The sequence below is a fragment of the Vanellus vanellus genome (genome assembly GCF_965231255.1).
Source record: "Vanellus vanellus genome assembly, chromosome: 8".
Taxonomy (NCBI): Eukaryota; Metazoa; Chordata; class Aves; order Charadriiformes; family Charadriidae; genus Vanellus; species Vanellus vanellus.
Window position 1 is genome coordinate 29590698 of NC_138913.1, and position 20848 is coordinate 29611545.

General features: G+C 43.4%; 1 protein-coding gene across 1 annotated transcript in view; it reads right to left on the reverse strand.

Moving 5' to 3' along the window:
• Positions 1 to 20848, reverse strand: part of PAK2 (p21 (RAC1) activated kinase 2) — a 42814-nt gene that overhangs the window by 4169 nt on the left and 17797 nt on the right. Inside the window, exons 2-12 of the mRNA XM_082486956.1 lie at positions 16895 to 17105; positions 9860 to 9960; positions 9150 to 9300; positions 8214 to 8245; positions 7772 to 7879; positions 6424 to 6556; positions 5626 to 5689; positions 4749 to 4797; positions 2583 to 2695; positions 2011 to 2128; positions 57 to 156 (exon numbers count right to left, since the gene is read on the reverse strand). Of these exons, the coding sequence (XP_082343082.1) occupies positions 57 to 156; positions 2011 to 2128; positions 2583 to 2695; positions 4749 to 4797; positions 5626 to 5689; positions 6424 to 6556; positions 7772 to 7879; positions 8214 to 8245; positions 9150 to 9300; positions 9860 to 9960; positions 16895 to 17081 (1156 nt within the window). The 5' untranslated portion in view covers positions 17082 to 17105. The remainder of the gene's footprint in view (positions 1 to 56; positions 157 to 2010; positions 2129 to 2582; positions 2696 to 4748; positions 4798 to 5625; positions 5690 to 6423; positions 6557 to 7771; positions 7880 to 8213; positions 8246 to 9149; positions 9301 to 9859; positions 9961 to 16894; positions 17106 to 20848) is intronic.

Here is a 20848-nt window from a genome sequence, read left to right on the forward strand (position 1 = left end):
TCAAAGTTTACCGGGAAAGGGAAAACAGAACCTTGAAACAATTGTCTGGTACTCACTTAGTTTAACCGATCCATCCATTCCTAACAGCACATTGTCACTCTTAATGTCTCTGTGGATGACCTGGTTGGCATGTAGGAACTCAAGCGCCTGCAAGCACTGGATGGAAGGGGAAAAAAAAAGAATAATATTCAGCATATAGAAACACAATTTGTGTATGTGAACACAAATTCAAAAGCAACGCTTGCACCCTCAGCCAGTGCTGAGTGCAAAAATATAACAGATATTATTTAAAATAACCAGCAGAGGAAGCTCTTGTGCTAAAAAGTACTCTCCAGATCTCGTGAGGTCAACCATCATTTAAACATGGAGTTTCTCTGCTATCTTAACAAACCTATAAATTAAACTCCTCACCACCCAGTCATCACCCAAGATGCTCTCAAAAATGTTAAGTTTGGTACCTCCCAGAAATACTACAGAGGAACCATGTGAGAACTTTTTAGCCTGAAGTCTCCCCAAGAGGAATGGGTGAGACTTTCTTCTCAACACGCGCACAGCCTCTCCTATGGTGAAGGCTGTAAACCATCTTCATTATGAAGTCACTAATCCTGCTTTTAGATTAAAGCCTTTTACACTAAGTTTCTGCCTAAAAACATACTGAAATTTACTTTTGCTATTTGAGAATAAGAGGCAAAAAAAAAAAAGTAAGATTTTTCTCTTTTAGTATCAGCAGAACATTTACCATTTGCAACTTGGCACAGATGTGGTCCCCAGTGAGTTTTCTGCGTTTTCATTTGCTTTAGCAAAGTGGCACTGATTTGCAGAATGAAGTGTACTTAAGGCACTGGGCAGCAGAGTTTTGATGAAGTAGCATAGTTCAATATTAGACTTCTTCCTCAGAAAAGTTAATTACTCTTACAGTAAATAGTTACTTTCGGTTCTCTGCTTCCAGCTCTGGTTTCTCAGGGAACCATTACCTGCCCATACATGTTAATGTACAAGTTTGCTTTCCCTCCCCTCCCTTTCGGTGAGTCATCAAAAGCAGATGTCATGTTGATGTAGTCAAATAAGGTTTTTAAAAGCCTACATTTCTCCTGCACAGCAAATAACACAATTACTTCTCCTTCTGCCATAATAAATCAAGCCTGAGCTGGATGCTGGCACTCCGACTCAGGGGAGAAACCACTGATAAGCTGTGACATCAGCTATTTTTAACTCTTTCATTTAAAATCTTACCGCAATCTTAAAATTATTCCAACTACAATCTTCTGGAGAATTTTTTTTTTTCCTGAGAAATGCATAAAGAAAGCTTAACTGTCACAGCACTATAGATTTCACACACTTTGAACACTACTAAAATGAGAAAGGGATAGTCCGCATCAAGTTCATCTTTGGTTTAGTATGTGTTTCTTAAAGTATTCCTGTTTCATCAGACTCGCTTTCACGCTCTAAGCAAACATAGTTCCCCTTCTTCTGGAAAACGGTCCGAAGCTTTCAAGCTTTTTGTTTTTTCTCTTTTTTAAATATATTCACATCTCTACTGTCCACATTGCCTATATATACAAGTAGTCAGTTTTCTTTTTGGTGCCTTTGAATATTCTTTGTTAGTCAAAGTTTAAAAAGATTCTTTCCAGCTGCTAAACTCCTTCATTGCTCTTGAACTTCAGTCCACATTATTAATCTCTCTCTGTTAACGCTGTCAGCAGGACCAGGCAACCCAGCTACCAAAACCAAAATCTTTACTTGCTCCATCACCTAACGTTCCCAAACACCCAGCTCAAAACTGCCACAGCTCTTGCGCTACAACTTGCGAACCCCCAGTTTTCTGAGGCAAACTCAATTTTGTTATTTTCTGCAATTTTAATACCGATTTCTGCTCTCAATATCATTCATTCTTCCTAACTCAATGGCTCCAACAGCAATCGTTGCAATTAGTCCTAACCTAAGTGTACCATAAAGCCTATGGGAACAGAGTGCCCCTTCATTCCTCTACCCATCAACTATAATACTCACCTCTCTGCAAACAGCAGCAATCTGTGCTTCATCCATACATGTTTCCGTGACCACATCTGTTAGTGAGCCTCCAGCTAGATACTCCATCACCACAAACAGTTCATCTCCGACGAGGTAACTACAAACAGAAAATGAAAAGCGTTTGCCATCAAGAGATCAAGAACTGAAAAACGACTGATAAGGGTTGGTCAATGAAATGATTCATAAGCACTCAAGACAAACAGTAAAGAAAGCAGAACTCTGGAAGGCAGCCTCAAATGTAAACGCTGACAATAAAAGCTGCGTGCTTTTTACTACCTAAACGGGCAGGGCAACAACACCCTACATATCTCGCGCACAACACAAGCATTGCTCCAGCTGTGCTCTTGTCCACCGCTGAACCATGAGATGCGCTGCGTTCGTGGCAGCGGGCGGCTCCTTACTGAATCGTCAAGATCATTCCCTATAACAGGTGACCTTTTTTTCCTTATGAGACCCTTAGGTACAGGCAGTCCTGGTCTGTGTAAGTATATCAAGTTAAAACCTCTACAAACCCCCGGGGATGAAGGAATAGGCCAGCTCTCTGCATTTACCTGTCCAGGAAGTTGACTATGTTGGGGTTCTTTAGCTCCTTCATTACCAAGATCTCGTTAATAATCAACTCCTTCTTGGGCTGTTTCTGCAGGTTTATCTGTTTAATAGCAACCTGAATAGGACAAAATAAACCAGCAATCACTCGAACCCGAGCATCAAAACCTTTCGGTCATTCTTAATACAGTGAAAAGTTAGAAGAAATTCTGTAACGGGATTAAAGGACTTTAGCGCAGCTTGCAGCTGGCAACTTATTTATTTATTAGCATACGACTTAAAAGAATACAGCTTGATGAGCATACAACTGGCACCCATAGCCAACATCATCCTCTTGCAGCTGAAAAGATCCACAACAATAACAAAGGCCAGAACAGACAGCAAAGGAAACATTCAGGAGATAAAAAGATACTTGCCCAATTTCGCATCAACAGGCCTAAAGCAGAAGAGAACCTCGTAGCAACTAAGAGTGATAGCATAAGCCTTCCAATGCAAGGCAGGGAAATTCGGCTTTGTATCTTCTGACCAAAGCAGTGTTTGGGTATAAGGAATGCTGGGAGGCAAAAGGAATTTCTCTCAAAGCAATTAAGCCAATGAACTATCCCAGAGAGAAAAGGGAAGATATAGACCTATTTTATCCTGGTTAGCTTATGTCCTGGACAAGTATTCCAGACATTAAAACGGAGAAGAATTCTCCCAGTTACGCTAGCTGCAACACTTTTAGGCAGCAGCCGGGAGTTTTGCAAGATAACCTACCCATGAGTCCAAAACCAAGCACAAGAACCAATATAATCCTGTAGGAACAATTGCTACCATGTCGCCAAGGGCATTAGGAGAAGAAAACTTGTGGCACAGAATCACAAAATAACTAAGGTGAGAGGAGACCTCTGGAGGTCATCTGGTCCAATCCCTTGCTCAGAGTAGAGCCAACGTGGAGCAGGTTGCTGAGGGTCTTGTGCAACTGAGTTTTGAACAGAGATGTCAATGAGCCGATGTCCCACAACCTCTCTGGCCTCTTGTCCCATGTTTGAGCATCCTGACCATGAGGGAAAAAAAAATTTCTAATACCTCACCAGAATCTCCCTTATGGCAATTTTTGTCTTTTACCTCTTGCGTAGCTCCAAGAGGAGTCTAGCTCCGTATTCTCTATGCCTTCCTGCTAGGGAGCTGAAAACGGCAACAAAATCCCCGTTGGCCTTCTCTTCTTACCACTGAACAGCCCCAACTCTATCCTCAGACCTTAAGCACTGAGGAATTCGGATTACTGCATCCATTTAACACACGAAGGCAGAGACTGCAAGCAACCAACATTTAGCCCACCTGCCTGACAAGACGCAGAGGAGGTCTAAGAAAGGAACTGGATAACAAAATTTAGTCTGCAGTCTGTAAGAGGACACGAAGTACTGCAGTACGTAGAAAGCAAATTAAGAAATAATATACTGAAGCGCTCGAAAGGCCCGCATTTTATCACGATGTGGTGCTGCACTACAGTACCGTAAATGTGGTTACTGCTGAAAGGGCAATTACTGACCAGTGACCAAAGGAATGGTTACTTGCAGACATTTAAAGGAAAATTAAGGAAATCTGAATTTAGAGAGAAGAAATGATTCCTAACATTTTAGTCCCGGGAAGCAGAGATGAGCACTGGATGACACACATGCAGAGTATTGCTGATGTCATCAACTTCACCGGGCAGGTTCGGAGACACCGAGGAGTAAAAGCAAAGAGCAGGATGCGGAGAAGGCATTCTAACCACGACAAAGAATCATACGGGACAAGCTGTTTCCACACAGACAGGCGCATCCATCACCTCCACTGAGACAGGATTAGAGAACTAGTGCGCAAAGAGTAAGCAAAGTTTTATTTCTGAAAATGCCGGACTCCTCTGCCCAGAATTCTTGAAGGATAAACCGTTTTCAAGCCCCATTTCTGGAACACCTCGCTCCCTCTGCTTTCAGTGGAAAGACAAAACTCTATTTTTAGCTTTCATCATCTGATTACTACAGAACAAGGCACACACTGTTACAAATGACGATGACAAACGTTCTTCTGGGAGGTGACAGCAGAGATGGGAGCCACAGAAAGAAATCTAGTCAAATCATTTTGGCCACCTACAGAAGAACATTTATACAGAAAAAGTATTTTCATGGCAATGAACTCAGAAATCTTACCTCTTGCCCTGTTGCCACATCAATAGCTGTGAACACTGTACCTGAAGCCCTGTGAAGAAAAACGTTACAGCCAGTTGCATCTCTCTGTGTAACAAACACGCAGGTGAACAGACAAATCACAAACACAAAATTGTGTCAGCTTTCGATTTTGCAAGAGCTTTATCAAAAAGACAGCTGTTTAAAGCAAGTGGTATCGTAGAAGTGCCGGTCGGTTCACACAGAACAAACTAATCTCAAATACACTCTCTCTTCTGAGAGCCCAAACCATGACGCACCAGCTATGCCTTTTGCATTCAGGATTTCTAAACCCCCAGAACCTGTGCTGCTCCCTATGATGAGATAAGCTGGGCAGCCCTGTCTGTAGCAGGTATTACTTTTCATATCCTCCCAGGGGAAGCCCACCCAGAAACGCACACAGACCTATTTAGACAGTATAGAGTAGGAGTCAGGAATATACAGCATCAAAGCTGGAAAAGCCAGAACTTCTTTCTATATGTTTTTGTTTTCTCAGAAGGATTCAGAGGACCACTAGAAGAATAACTTAGTCGAGGCGGTATCGTTAGCTGAGCATACAGAAAGCCTTCTGACATGCCCTCATGCTATTCAGCGGTCATATTACAAAACGGATGAACGCATCTTATCAGGAGAGGAGAGGACTAGATACGCCCATGGGGAACTTGCAGCGCTACGCTTTTGCATTCAAAGACACAACTCGAAATTTCCACCGCTGTGTGAAGCCTTCACCGTCTGTTTATCACTGCTTAACACAGCCGACATTTCTGCCTGTTTCAGTAAGTGGTGGCTACACGATAGTAGCAGAACAAGAACCACTTTTAGCACTGACTCACTGGGAATAAAACTTGGGGTGAACACTTACCCTTGCCCAATTTTTTCATATCTGGTGTATTTCTTCTTGGGGTCTCCTATGCTCACAATAGTGCCTAAAAAAAAAAAAAAAAAAAGAGAAAAACACTTCCACACAAAATCTTAGAGAAGTCACAGCTTTAGGAAACATTCTTTGCTACTGTAGCACAGCGTACACTGTTTCTGCCTGAAAACACACGTGGATCCTGCTGTCCCCCTTTAGGAGGGCTGGCTTGGCCAAGGAACCTCCAAGAGTGGGTCAAGCTCAAGGAGTAAAGGCTGATGCATGACACAGCCAAAGCTTCCCGATTCAAGTTCCAGTGGCAAACGGCCCCACCTCAGACAGATTTCCCACTAGCATCTCAATTTAATGACAGTCTTCTGCCTAGCAAACCCAGTATGAGGTTATGACAAAACCATTGGCTTAGCCAAGTCTAAAAACTGGTCAGATCTCGACTTAAGCACAGGAATGTTCATATGGTGAAAATCAATCTTCAAGATGATTATGGACCAAGCAACAGCAGAAACTATTTTGTGTTATTATGGTTGTATTATAGGCACAGATCACATTACCACAACTAAACTTCAAGCCAAAAAACCTGTTCTACCATTCTTTTTACCCAATAGGGCTCTGAAGCATATAAACCAGCACAGCTCCAGAATGCAGCACTCTCAGCTCCTGTCTGACACAAACCCAATCAAGCACAGTATTCACACAACCCTTACGCAAAAATAAGGATGAGGGCAAAAAGCTTAGTATTCCATCCCCAGTCCTAAGACCTGTGTTTATCTGAAATAAAAAAACACCTACGTAGTTTTTCCATGATCTCTTCATCCGACATTTTGGTCTTCTTTTTCTGCTTATCGCCCGATTTCGTCGCACTGTCAACAGAAGTGTCACTGGCTGGTGCAGGGATGGGGTCAATTACAGACCGTGTATAAATCTGTTAAGAGAGAGCATTTAACTGAGCATTTTCTTTGCAACTATTGACCTTCAGTTGAAAACAATCACAGTTCTTCTGAGATCCCCAAGCGCCATTTTACGTAACAGGTTGGAGGCAGAAATTAGACTTGAGAAACATTAAAGTCCAGCAAATCAAGATGCTGGCAACCTTACTGACCTCCAAAACATCGCGGGTGCCAGGAGATTAACTCTAACTTTCACAGACCGACTTTTTGTGGGTTTTCTGCCTTATTCTTTACAACCCACGCTAGTTCACATGAGGGGCCTTTTCACCTATTTACTTAATTTCTGCAATTTCCAAGTTTCACAGAACAGAAGTCACTCTTTAATAGCGAGATCAACTAAGATCTAAAGGACAAAGATTCATGCTTCACCATGAAAGGCAGCATGAGATTTCTGGAATTCCCCAGTCACCCCCAATTTGGGGGATTTTCTTGGAGCTTTATTTAATTTCCTCTCCCCACAGACATACACAACTGCCCTAGAAATATCAAACTGTAGACCTGTCCCATTTTATATGTTTACATACCCAGAGCGGGCAATTATAAAGCAGTATCACTTGACAAATACACGCAATTCACATTTGCGCTCCTGAAGCAAAAAGAAGCAGGCAGAGTAGCAAAACGTACCCCTGCCACACTCAAAAGAACCAGCTGGAATAAGTGGGATCACTGCGACATTATTAACACGGTGTGTAATTCAGGACGACTACGCTGAAACTTAACGAACAACTTCTTAAGCATTTAACTTTTCACGCAATGCTGATGACTTTGTGAGTGAAATAAGCTTTCAAATCTTCAATTTTAATTGTTTGGGGTTTAGGTAGTATATTTGGTGAGGCTATCACACCACAATCGAATAAAATAAAGAAAATCAAACATGCTACGCGAAGTTACAGAAACTACCTGTATTTTTTTTAGGATTAAAAAGCTTCCTCCTCACACCCTGGGTTGAAGGATAGGCTTAATTGGATGTCTTCAACAAACAAATCGGCATTAACTTTAGGGTTTCTGATCCAATGGCTATCCAGAAATTAGGCATTTTCTTAGCAGACTCAAATAAAACCCAGAACTTTTCCCTGAAACTTACAACAGCTCATTTCACAAATAAAACACTTTCCTAGAAAACAGAAGTAGAAAAAGTCCTACAATACTGAGAAATGCATGTCTGCACTGTAAGTTTTACAGCTGCTCACCGATTTTGTGTGATCTGGCCGCGGAGCAATAACAGGAGGAGGAGCTTCTTCATCATCCTCATCATCATCTGCCACAGCTGTTGATGGCTCTGAACCTTTGGCATTGGTCTACATTTTTACCCAATTTAAAAAAAAAAATAAATAAATAAACAAAATTGTCTCCCCTACAGTGTTAAAGACTTGCCTCCCCCACACACATGAAGCTAAAAGAATTCTTACTGATGTCAAAAGAAAATGATAGGTTGAGTGGTTTAAGTGCCCTATTACATTTTATTACAAGACAGCTCCAGAGAAATATGCTCTGTTGACACCCCAATCTATGTTTTTATTCCATAAAAAATTCTCATTTTGTTTGATACTGCAAGACTCAGTATATGACAAATACAGAAGACCTGAACTTGTACGTGCCTAAGAAGATACAAAGAGTAGTAAACGTACTCACCGTTGGTGTTCCTGAAGGGAAACCATCTTTTTCTAAATAGGACAAATAGCAGAAATATATAAAAATCATCAGCAAAATTTTAATAAAAAGTAAGTTTTACAGAGTAAAGAATACAGACCGCTTTGGAGATCTTTTTTATCTCTCAGAAAGCAAAATTTCACGGTGACAAATGAGGAAAACCCAGCATTGCACTCTAAGTCCACGCAGAGGGAAGCTAGATGTTTTTAAAATCCTCCCCCTCTAAGGGCAGGCAAACCCACTCGTTTCCCAAATTGTTCTTCACCTCACTCGAGTACTCACACACAGTTCTCCAAATGGAGCACTGCTTGTCACACTTACGTGTTCTGTCTTACTGAGATGTGAAATCAGGATCAAATCGCTACTTCTGTTCCCTTAGCGGTATCTCGAATCAAGGGTGAGTATATTCCACAGCTTTATTACTAAGCTGTTTTCAGACATAATTTGGAAGAAAACTAGGTAAAACCACATCTGTTTGTAAGACAGTCGTTCTCTCAGCCGCCCCACATATCTCTCGACCTAAGAGCCACAACTTATTTCGCATCTTTGATGTCACCGCATGGTGACATCAAGTTTGCAGATAGCTGTTTTGGCCACAGACAAGAGGAGCGAGGTCTCCAGCGCAAAACCAATTAATCAGAGTCTCCGAGCCCCAGCTTCATAAACACAGCCTGTCAAAGTTAATTTTGGCTGCTATTTAGAATTATCCAGCTCCGTTTCTTCCCCTCCCCACTTGAAACAGGAAATTAAGTGGACAATGCCAGTTTCCAGTAAGTTTTAAATCCATCTTCGAATATCTGTTCCTCATTGCTTGCTCGTTCAGCACTTGAATCTGATTTATTATTCCGAAAGAGAGGAAGACTGTGTTCCAAATACCCAACTTCCCTTCAACATGCCTTGCACATACTTGGATCTCACCTGGAGCAGAAAAACTCAGATACTTCTGTTTTGCTGTGTCTTTGGAATCGTAGAATTTCAGCACATCTAGTACCGCCTGGGGGTTTTTCTTCTGTTCTAGCTTCGTGATATTTGAGGTCTGCAGCAACCGAGCCCATTGCTCTGGCATTCCCTAAAAAAATAGGCTTTTTTAAAGCATCCTTCTATTTTAAAGATCTTTTTAAAAAGCAGAACAAATTTCTTTCTTCTATAAAAAGCATAACACATAGAGCCTTAAACACATGAACAAGTAGGATGGGGTTTTAATGGAGAGCTATATGTCTATAGGTGATACGACACAAATCAAGGCACAGCTGAAATCCCTCCTGACTGCTCAATATCTGAAGCGCTCGGGGGCTCCAGCCCCCTGTGCCATCAGGTGTATTGAGTCAGACATGAGGAATGGGAATACAAAAGCGCTCAGCAGAACTGGTGTTACTAAACTGAAGAGGGTTTTTCTCAGGGAAGGCTCTCTGAGGTGGCACCGAGCCTTAGATCTGACATTTACGCTGCACAAGCACTAACAGGTCACGGTCTCATTATTCTGCATGCTGTACAAATACACAGTGAAATTATTTCTTTGATAAAAACGAGCAGACCAGCTCGCACTTCATTTTAAAACACCCCAATGGCTTCACTACAGCACTGACCCACGGCTATTTCCCGAGCGACTTCAAGGCAGATATACTTACAGTGAACTCTCCAGTAATAGCGTCAAAGCCGACATGGATGGTATGCTCAAAATCTGACGGTGGGGAGATTTCTGGCCTTTCCTTTTCCTTCTTCTTGCTTCCTGAAAGAGACATTCAAAGATTGACTGAGCAAAGATTTAAAGTCCGATTGTCTGCATTGAATATAATCAACCCAAACATTACAACAGTTAGGATGAATGTAACCATTATTCTGTTTACTGGATGAAGGTCTTCGCATATGCAGCACAGTGATTTGGTATTTTCAAGTTGGTATAGATGTCACATAAGAATCAACAACTCGCTCCAGTCAAATCATTCAAACTAAGGTAGCAATCAAATAAGAGATTCAGAGCACCGGAGTGCGTGGAGCTCTGTTGAGCATATGAAATCTAAACATATGAAGCGTTTACAATGCAAAAAAGGACATTTTAATATGGATTAAGAACAACCCTGAAGACAACTTCAGCTCAACCTTAAGTTCACCCTAAAGACAGTTAAAATTCAGTTGCCTCACTGCTTCAATTCAAGGTAATTAATGCAAACTAGGACTTCCTGTGATGAAGATAAGAATTTATAGCCCCGGAGCAATTACCTAATTTAAATTAAAAGGGAGGAAAAAAAAAAAAAAAAGAAAGCAAGCATAATAAGTACCAGAAGCAGGAACAGATAATGAGAAGGACATTGTGCATAATCCAACCTAGATACAATTAAATTATTAACACGCTTTACAATGCCTGGGGCTTGGAATTTTGGGGTTATTTTTATTTTTTCTGACAAAGAGAAAATAAATAAAAATGGAAGACAATTTGCAGTCAAATCTAAATATAAAACAAAGCGTTCTGTTCCCTTTACACAGAAACGGTTTCAGGAACCTGTTTTCTTGTTCTTGCAAGAACGCCCCAGCCCTGCTTCCTTTCCCTGCCAGAGCAGAGGAGCGGTAGCACCCCCTATTTGCTCTCCAGGTAGACAGATGATGCTCCCAGCCTCCTCTCATGGCCCTCTGCTGAAAGGCAGAGGCCCGGCAGCAAGCTGCGCAGCATGTCTAACCCGATACCGAGAAAACAGCCTGGATAATCCTGGGAACTCGCAGAGCATAAAGCTGAATCAGCTGCATTTATTATAGCCTGCGTGAAGGCAGCAAGAACGCCGCGGTGCTCGTAACCACAAAGGAAAGCAGCACACCACTTTGCAATCCAACTTGATCGCCGTTTTAGGTTTGTATGTCCAAAAAAAAAAAAAAAAAAAGGAGGGTTCGCTTTGTTTTTAAATTCACCTTAAAAGTATAAGTCATGTAGTTTCTGTACAGAAAAAGAGCAGCTAACTGAACACGGGGCAAGCATAGATCGCGCTGCTCAGAGCCAGAGAATCCGTCTGAAATCCCCTTACGCTGGCGGGAGAGGAAGGACGGGGAGCCGAGGACAATACTTACAAACGAAAAGCCATGTGGGCTGCCTCCAGCTGAACAATGCAGTGGAAAGACACGGCTATTATAAACAGGATATCTTTAATATGGCTGCATAGGTCAGAGCCAAAAAGCAAACGGACTGTCAAACGTTCTCATTAACATTGTTCAGTCACAAGACAGGAGAGAAACTTGCTTACGTGAAAATCTTTAAGGAAAGTACTGTTTCTTCCCAATCTCTTGCAGTTGTTTATGTGAAAGCAAGGGAGGGGAAAAAAACCCAAAAAAGTTGTATTCCTCGGGAAGGTTCCTGTTCGGGAGCACTTGACATGTAGGGAACAGGAGCTGGTGCTCAAACCCTCCAGCATGTGCTGCTGCGCAAATAAACCCACGCCTTCCCAAAATACACACATCTTATTAGCAGGATAGGCCAGGAGATGCAAAATCTCTGCCCACAGGACGCAGCAGATCAGAGCAGCACCTCAAAGGAACGCAAGCAGCGAGCTTCAGCCCAGAGGCAAGTCCCGCGTTGGCCGGACGTGCTCGAGGCTCTGCGAACAAGGCCACCGCGAGGCCACGCTGCTTTTCAACCTCTCACCAGGTTTGCACCACAGTTCCGCAGCTAAACGGGAATCCCTTTAGTAAAGGGCAATGCTTGTTTCAAACAGCAAGTAGAATGGAAGATGTGGTCCCTCGGCCCTGCAGAGACAGCAGCATACAGGTCCCCTGTTCCTGGGAGGGGGAAGACGCAGGTCCTTGAGAAGGATTTGGTGAATTAAGAGAATTGCTGATTAAAAATCACAGAAACTCCTAGATTGGAAAAAACCTGTAAGATCATCTAGTCCAATCATTAACCTAGCACTGCCAAGCCCATCACTAAACCGTGTCCCTGAGCACTATATCTACACAACCCTTAAATTCCTCCAGGGATGGGGACTCCACCACTGCTTTGGGTAATGCGTTCCAATGCCTCATGACCATTCCAGTAAAGAAATTCTTCCGAATATCCAATCTAAACTTCCCCTGGCACAACTCAAAGCCATTCCCTCTTGTTCTATCACCTGTTACTTGACAGAATAGGTCAACTCCCACCTCTCTGCAACCTCCTTTCAGATTGTTGTAGAGAGCGAGAAGGTCTCCCCTCAGCCTCCTTTTCTCCAGGCTGAACACCCCCAGTTCCCTCAGCCGCTCCTCGTAAGATGCGCTCCAGATCCCTCACCAGCTTCGTTGCCCTTCTTTGCACATGCTCCAGCACCTCAGTGTCCTTCTTGTGGTGAGGGGCCCAAAACCAAACACACTACACAGGACAAGAAAGTGCCTCGAATACAATTGGACTCTTCTCTTCCTCAACCGAAGCCACAGGCACTCAGCAAAGGCGTCACCCAAGGGAGTCCACACACCCTCCTGCAGCGCAAACCCATCCCTCAAGCATCCCTCGCTCCCCACCAGCCAACCTCCGTACACAAAGCTCAATGCGCAGATGTTTCCAACAGCCCAGCTGCAGTAGGTCGGTGACTCCAGACCATACGCTCCGAGTTACCGAGCCCAAACCACACCAAAATCTGCCCTGAGGATGTCACACGTATGGTGCTGGGTTCCACAGCGATGCCCCACAGCACCTCCTTTATTAAGTTCTGCTCGAAGACAAACATTTCTTGTTTTAGGGAACTATTTTAAAGCTTTCCAAAAAACACAGGCAGGTTCATTTGACTTCAGAAGTCTAGCCAAGGAAATTCACGGCAATTAAGTACTCTAGTAAAAAGATGACTATCACTTCATTTATCCTAAACAATGGAACTAGGGGGGGGGAAAACCCAACTCCATGACTAGGTAATTAAATAATCCCTTCAAACTCTTATGATTATTTTCAGCGCAAAACTAGCTCAGACATGGGGCAGAAACTGTGTTTGCTAAACCTCACCGTCTGCAGCGCATCCCCCAAAGCGCAGTACCTCCCCAACGCCATCTCCTAAGCCAGAGAAACCTCCCAGGAGAGGACCCGGAGGGAGACAAAGCTGTGGCCACAGGTGGGGTGAAGCTGGCCAGTAGGGACCATCCGGACATCATACGGACAGAGATCTGCTGAACAAAGCCAAACAACATTATCCAGTGACAAGTCGATTCACAGTGGCCTTGTACATCTCCTGGTAAGGCATCCCTTTATTTTCTGAAAAGGAGAAGTTACCATTTTTGCAGTAATTTAACAACTTTGGCACTGGCTGGAGAAATTTTTCCCATGAAAAAAATTTACCCCAGGTTGACAGATTATTTTGCAACCAGTCACAATATATTTTCTTAAAATCCAAGCAGGAAGTTAAAATTTCTGTAAAGCTTCCCAGCAGCAGAATTAACATATATATATATATATTTTTTTTTTTTTTTTTTTTTTTTTTTTAAAATGGGCATTTCTGGTGAGGGTGTGCCTCAGCCATGGTAATGAATAAAATGGCTAACATCTGACTATGGTCATTTATATTGACATTTGTATTCTGCTTACATGACAGCCAGTTTTGCTGTCTTGAGGGCCGCAAACATTTCTCTGGATATTTACATTATCCTTGCTGCAGGTCAACCAATCCACAATTTTTCCAAATTAAAAAGAGACAACTTTCAGACAGTTTCTTCAAGCTAGGTAATTCAATTACCATTTTTCCTAACCACATTATCTTGCCATGCAGTAAAACCTTCTGCTTTTCTTCAGAAGGACGTTGCTTTAAATACTTTTTAGCATCTAGAAAATGTAAACTGAGGCCATTTTCTTTAAAATGTACTTTTCTCAGCAGAAATTATTCCTTCTATTTTTGCATCACCAAATATCAGTAGGTATACAGACACATGGTGAACAAGTACGCAGATTAATTGCAACGAATTCAGTACACGTCAGTATTTACAGAGTGGTCTGAATAAGCTTAAGTAATGGGACGCTGAAGCAATTTTGGATGAGCAAATACAACTGTAGACAAGTTTTCAACCACCTCCCCGGCCATTTCAGCAACAAACCAACCCACTGTCAAGATGGAAAGAGGAAACATCCAAGGAGAAGTAAGGACGCTATAAAAATGTCACAAAGCTCCCCGGCCGAGCTGCATCCCCTTGCATTCATAATTCGTTTCACAACATGAGGCTTACACAGTATTACTAATTCAGAGCAAGGAAGATCTTCCTTCATGTGGGGTTTACGTTCTACTTCGTTATATTGTAATGAAGTTCACCAAGGGCAAGTGTAGGGTACTGCACCTGGGGAGGAATAACCCTGTGCACCAGTACAGGTTAGGGGTGACCTCCTGGAGAGCAGCTCTGTGGAAATGGACCTGGGAGTCCTGGAGGACAACAGGATGCCCATGAGGCAGCAATGTGCCCTGGTGGCCAAGAAGGCCAATGGCATCCTGGGGGGCATCAAGAGTGTGGCCAGCAGGTCGAGGGAGGTCATCCCCCCCTCTGCTCTGCCCTGGTGAGGCCATGTCTGGAGTACCACGTCCAGTTCTGGGCTCCCCGGTTCAAGAAGGACAGGAGGTCCTGGAGAGGGTCCAGAAAAGGGCTACGAAGATGATGAGGGGACTGGAACATCTTTCTTACGAGGAAAGGCTGAGGGACTTGGGGCTTTTCAGTCCAGAAAAAACTGAGGGGGGATCTTATCAATACTTACAAATACTTAAAGGGAGGGTGCCAGGGGGATGGCACCAGTCTTGTTGCAGTGGTGCCCAGTGACAGAACAAGAGATAACCGGCAAACTTGAACATAGGAAGTTCCATCTCAACCTGAGGAAGGACTTCTCTCCTGTGCGGGTGGCAGAGCACTGGCACAGGCTACCCAGGGGAGGGGGGGGGGGGGGAAGTCTCCCACTCTGGAGCCATTCCAAACCTGCCTGGACACCGTCCTGTGCCACTGCTGTAGGTGACCCTGCTCTGGCAGGGGGTGGGACTGGGGGAGCTCCAGAGGGCCCTTCCAACCCCGACCAGTCTGGGATTCTGCAATATCTCTGTCTGTAAAAGAGGGCCACAAATGCTCTGATGAACAATTAATGCAATAGCATAATGATAAGTGCCATTCCAGCTCCTTAACCATTCTCCTAGTCTGAAGATGGCCAGGTTTGATCCTTCAACCGGATTTTCTTGCAGCACTCACCACGACTATTTCTAGGCATTTTCTCCCAGTTTCTGCAGTACCGAAGGGCTAAGCTAGAACCCGCTCCAAACACGTGGCACCACTGACAGCACCCAGATTCATCACCTTCACCAACCTCAGCAGCCTGGAGTCTCTCTCTCTCGGGGTGCTGCCACCAACCTGTAGCTTCTCACATTCTCCTTACTTCTTTAAGGCTCTTCCCCACGCCAGGAAAAAAGACCACTACTTCTACTGCCGTAATCCAGCCACAGACAGTTATTTCACAATAAGTGACCTTGTGAAATAACTATTCCTCTTCCAAAAGCTACACTGGCCAAATCTTTCCAGCCTCCAAAAAGGAAAACACGCCCACCGTTCAGAGCAGAACCTCTGCCAGGTCATGGAAAGCCAGATATTCCGTATACAGGGAAGGCTGCCTCTAGCGTTTGTCTCCAGGGTGAGGCAGGGGCTGCTCACACAGCTGAGCAAGGGTAAAAACCAGCCCCGGGGAAAACGCTTAGCCAAGCGGATAAATAACCAGAGGAGCAAAAGTCTCTTGAAACAGTCAAACCTGCGTCGGCATGACTGAACCAGTCCTGCCCAGCACATCAGCAACGAGGCGCGGGAAGCCAAGAGCAGAAAGAGAAGACGTTAAGAGCAGCAGGGTCTTTCCCTTATGCATTTTAAGAGTAATCACAAAAATGCTAGCTGGTAGAGATTAATAAAATGCATTGCAGTTTCTGGTCAAGCTTCTGAGTCCCTGCGCAGTTTTACCGTACCAGCTGTTAGAAGATATTTCTATCTATGCAGTATTTTGTTGTACATGGATACAGACATCCTGGAGAAGCAGGATCAGGGCTCCAGTGCTGTACATACATTCATCATACAGAAAAGAGGACAGAAACACAGCACAAATCCAGTCTAGTTTCATTACAGCATTTTTTTCTCAGAAATAATCCTTGTTTACAGCAATCCAGATTTTTCCCCCACTGGTAATTAATCTTAACAGTGCAGTTAGACAGAAGGGCTAATTTTTCTCAATTCTTCATGCACACTGCACCCTCCCCACTATTTCTCTACTACTTTTTTTTCTCCTCAAGGTACCACATAAATGGTCACCAACACGAAGCGACTTCCAAAACAGCTGGATGCTCAGTTTAAACTAGAAATCCGCATTTAGCGTAGCACGATGCTAAGTAATATGATACCCCAGAATCACAAATATTTATTAGGATTGTTTACAAACGCATTACTTTAAACTGGGCAGCAAAGACGAGAAGCAATAGGTGATTTTCCTCAGTGAGCTATTTAATTTTTCTTACTTAGCATTTCACCTTCAAACATCCCAGTGCAAAGAGAAAGATCTCGGCTCATTGAACACACATATCCAACTTTCAACACTTCCTCCAACCCCCTACGCTCAGACTAAGTGTAGGGGATTGGAGGAATGTCAAATGTCTAAAGCGCTACCAAAATTTGGAAAAGTAAAGGAATACAAGGAGTAACCTTAGAAAACAGAGGCATCTCACCTTTTTCAGTGCTGGAGAATATGGAGATGATTTTATTCCTAGATTTTCTCTCTTCTGGTACAGAGGGCAGGGGTTTCAAGCTGTGGTTGGCAGACAACTGGTCTTTGCCCCCTGAACTGAAGATAGCACTGCTCATCCGGACAGGAGGAGCTGGTGGTTTGTCTTCCAGTTCTCCGTTGTCAGACATGGTTCTCAATAGCTAGTGAAAGCACTGAAATAGAAATAGTTGTTTTAACATAGGAAGAGAGCAGAGAATACATAAATGTAGCATTTCTCTTGTTGGCCAACAGGGGAAAGAGGTGTGAATTTAACTCTGAGGAACACGGCAAGCACCACGCTGGTAGACACGGATGTCTCTGCCAAAGGACGTGGATCCCCTCCTCGCTCCCGCTTCTGGGCCACCCATTCCTTTGTGCAAGCAGCAACATTTGTGGGATGGAGTGACAAACTCTTCCAGTGATAAAACTAACCCAGTCAAAAAGAACAGTCCATTATAATGTGGGACCAATTCCCTGATCTGATTCACACAAAGGTTGCATACGCAAAAAGGATCATAGACATAAGGGCATAAGTACATTTTTTTATGGGTAGCTCTAACCCAAAGATCTTCATGCTCTAGAATCGAACACCTTTAAAAGCCTTAAATGCTTTCCTTCTTGTCATTTATCAGACAAGATCTTGGGGAGAAAAAAATAGCTTATGTTTAGAAGTCATAATTCAGCACGCTGTCCACATTCAGTGGTATTAAGACTATCTCTACCCAAATTATGCAGCCTACATTCAAGAGCATGGGACTAAGATCCACCCAATGCATTCCACTTCTGAACAAGGACTTGCTTTGCTTCACCACTTTGTGCCACACTTTCTCCATTTGTAAAATGAATATATGCTATCACCACAATCCTCTTCCAGTCCTTAACAAAAACACAAGCCAGATCACGAACAAATAGCTCCTAAAGCTAAAACCACAGCACAATAAAGCATCTACATGACACATTCCACATTCAAGAAAATCTGTACTGGCTCCTCTAAATAATATCCTGGACGTTTTTCTCTGATCACCAAGAAACAGGCAGCCTCTCTGCTACAGAGTAAATAGCACAAAGGAAGATTTACAGAAACCACCCATCGATGACAGCTGAGTAACACATATGCCCCTCATTCCTCCATACGCTTAAATTATGAGCTACCTCTTTGGAACAGCAGCCAACACATCTCCTCTGTGTTGACCTCCTCCTCCTCCTCTTCCTCGCACAACAGTTTGGGAAATGAATGGTCTACTGGTGTCTATCAGCTGCCCACCATAGTCCCGAAGTATGACTCAGTCCCAGCCACACCTCTGGAGCAACCACTCAAAAGAGTCAGGATAAGACAGTGGAATCCGCTCTCAATTATCACACCTTATTTCCAAAGTATAAATATTGTACTATACAATGTCTCGGCACAACACAGGCCTCTCGCAGAACATGGTCTTAGCAGAAGAACTAAACCCAGGTGGACTGCCGTTCCCTGTCGCTGCACTGGGTGAATATTGCCAGATCCCAGTGAAGAAAAACAAAGCTGAATTTGTACAGAACAAGAGCACACTGTTTGATGTCGTGAAGCTCAAGAGAGATTAAAACGACTAAAATTATCACCATAAATGCCTATGAAAGCATGTAATTTCTCTACAAGTACCTTCAGAGGCACGAGCAGCACAAAGCAAAGTTCTGGTAGTGCAAGTGAAAACTGGACATGTGCTGGTTGTCTCATCTCCTTGGAGACTGATGGGGAGCAGCGGTCAAAGCTGTGCAACACCCACCCAGACAAACCCACCTGCGAGCCTTTTGCCTGATGACAGAGCGATAAATAGAGCTGCAACACCTGAACGTGTCTGCAGGGATGCAGCTGTGAATCAGACCGCAATTCCCATCCTCCAACAGTTTTCCAAATTCGCTTACTGATTGCTCTTTCAGATGTTGCCAGTTATCTGCAGGATCTTCTGTATTTTCCAGTACCTACACTGCAATATGGGGAAAAAATTAAGAACTCTGCAATCTAACAGCAGGTTTGAGCAGCCTACCCACGGGGATTTTAATTCCAATCGCTGTCCTAACAATACGTATTGTTTGCACAAAGTGCACGCCACCAATTTGAGATGTACGAATTTCTGGTCTGAAGCACCAAATCAGATACAGGGTATTCAAGAGTCCTATTGAAGCTGAGCTTGGAATGATGGCAGTACAAGGGAGCATAATCCATTTCCCTTATGCTAATCAGATCTCAGAAAAAAATAGTAGGATATAGAGTCCTTAGCTATCCAAATGGGAATAGACATTTAAAAGAAAGGGCTCCTTCCTTTGAACAAGGAAATACAATCAGATAGCTAAATAAATCACAGTAGATAAAGAAGCATACCACAAAACTTTAACACCAAAATTACATACAATTTGAAGACAGCAACATTACGAGTAGCCTTTTGTATTTTTCTTAAGTAAACCTTATTATTTCCTCCATCTGTGCAGTTCTTTGAGCTGCCCGATATTAGCAAGAGCAGGACATATGGATAAACAACAACTAACCTGCACCTGAAACTCGACAAGCACGGACTTGGCCCTCCAAGCCCATACTAATTCCCTGCACGCTCCCCTGGAGAGCCCAGTCACTGAAGTAACAACGCTGTAATGTGGTATTCAGGTTGCAAATTTTAAAACCATTTGCTGCGCTTTTCTTTATGTATTTTTAAATAAATTTCTCACTACGGTAAAGAGTCTCGATTTTCAGCGACACAAGCTGGTCACTTCAGGAGACAGAGGTTCGATCCTTCAGTCCTCATCGAAAGATAAAAATCGGTCATTTCGTTCAGATTCATATCCAAACAGCCCGTCTCTTTCCGACAGCTGAGCGCAGAAGAAAAGAGCAGTTCCCCTCTCCTTTATCCTTACCCTGTCTTCATTATGCAGGGAAAGTTTCCACAGCGTCAGGGAGTCCTTTTGAAATTACTGCGGAGGTTATGGGCAACGACTGGAGGAGGGATTAAAAAAGGGAAAAAAGAAAGGAGTGCAAATACACCCTGAAGCTCCTTTTCTGCTCTCTCACTCCCCCAACGAGGAAAAGGAGCCTGTTTCAGAGCAGCCAGGCGTAATCACTCTTGCCCCATCACCCACGTGGTTGCCTTGCTGAATCATGGCTTGCGCAGAGAATCGCAAGGGCCAGGAGAACATTTTTTCCAGTGCCTGCCAGGAGTCTGTATATTGGCCAAGGGGATGTCAGGTTCCTATTTCTCAGACAGAATCAGACAACACAACATAATTAATGGTGGGGGTTTTTTTTTAGCTTGGTTGAAAGACATTTACTAAAACGGTTAACCTAAGTTTGAGTAACCTTATAAAAGTATGCTAAATCTGGAAGAAAGAGGACAGAAGGAGCAAGGGTAATGTATGGAAGAGGATGAAATCAGGGGAAAGGGATTCACTTCTATCTTTGCCAGTGAAGATAATACCAGGAATAATAATGTATTCCAGCACATCAGCAGCTCCCTCCCGATCACTAGTCACACTATATTTAATTACAAGAACTAGAAAGCAATGGAGTGAACCGCAGAGACAAGCTGTGAAGCTGCAAACAATACTTAACTACAGACTTCAGACGGATTCATTGCCACCACAGGACAGTGCTGCAACCCAGTGCACTCACAAAAAAAAAAAAAAAAAAAAAAGACACAAGAGCAGCTAAAAGTTTTTCTCCCAGCAGTTCTGCTGCTTACTCCACAAAACATACTCACAGGCACCAGCGCTGATGACCACGAGGCTCCGAGTCTCAGTCCTTATCACCAGTATAGGACACTACTCCCAATAGCTGTCCCCTCCTTTTGACAAAGGTTTCTCGCCCTGCACTGGGGCAGCAAAAATGGCAGTACTCTTTTCATCCTCAGCAGCCTTGGACACCATCGTAACATGAACTGCAGCAGCTGAA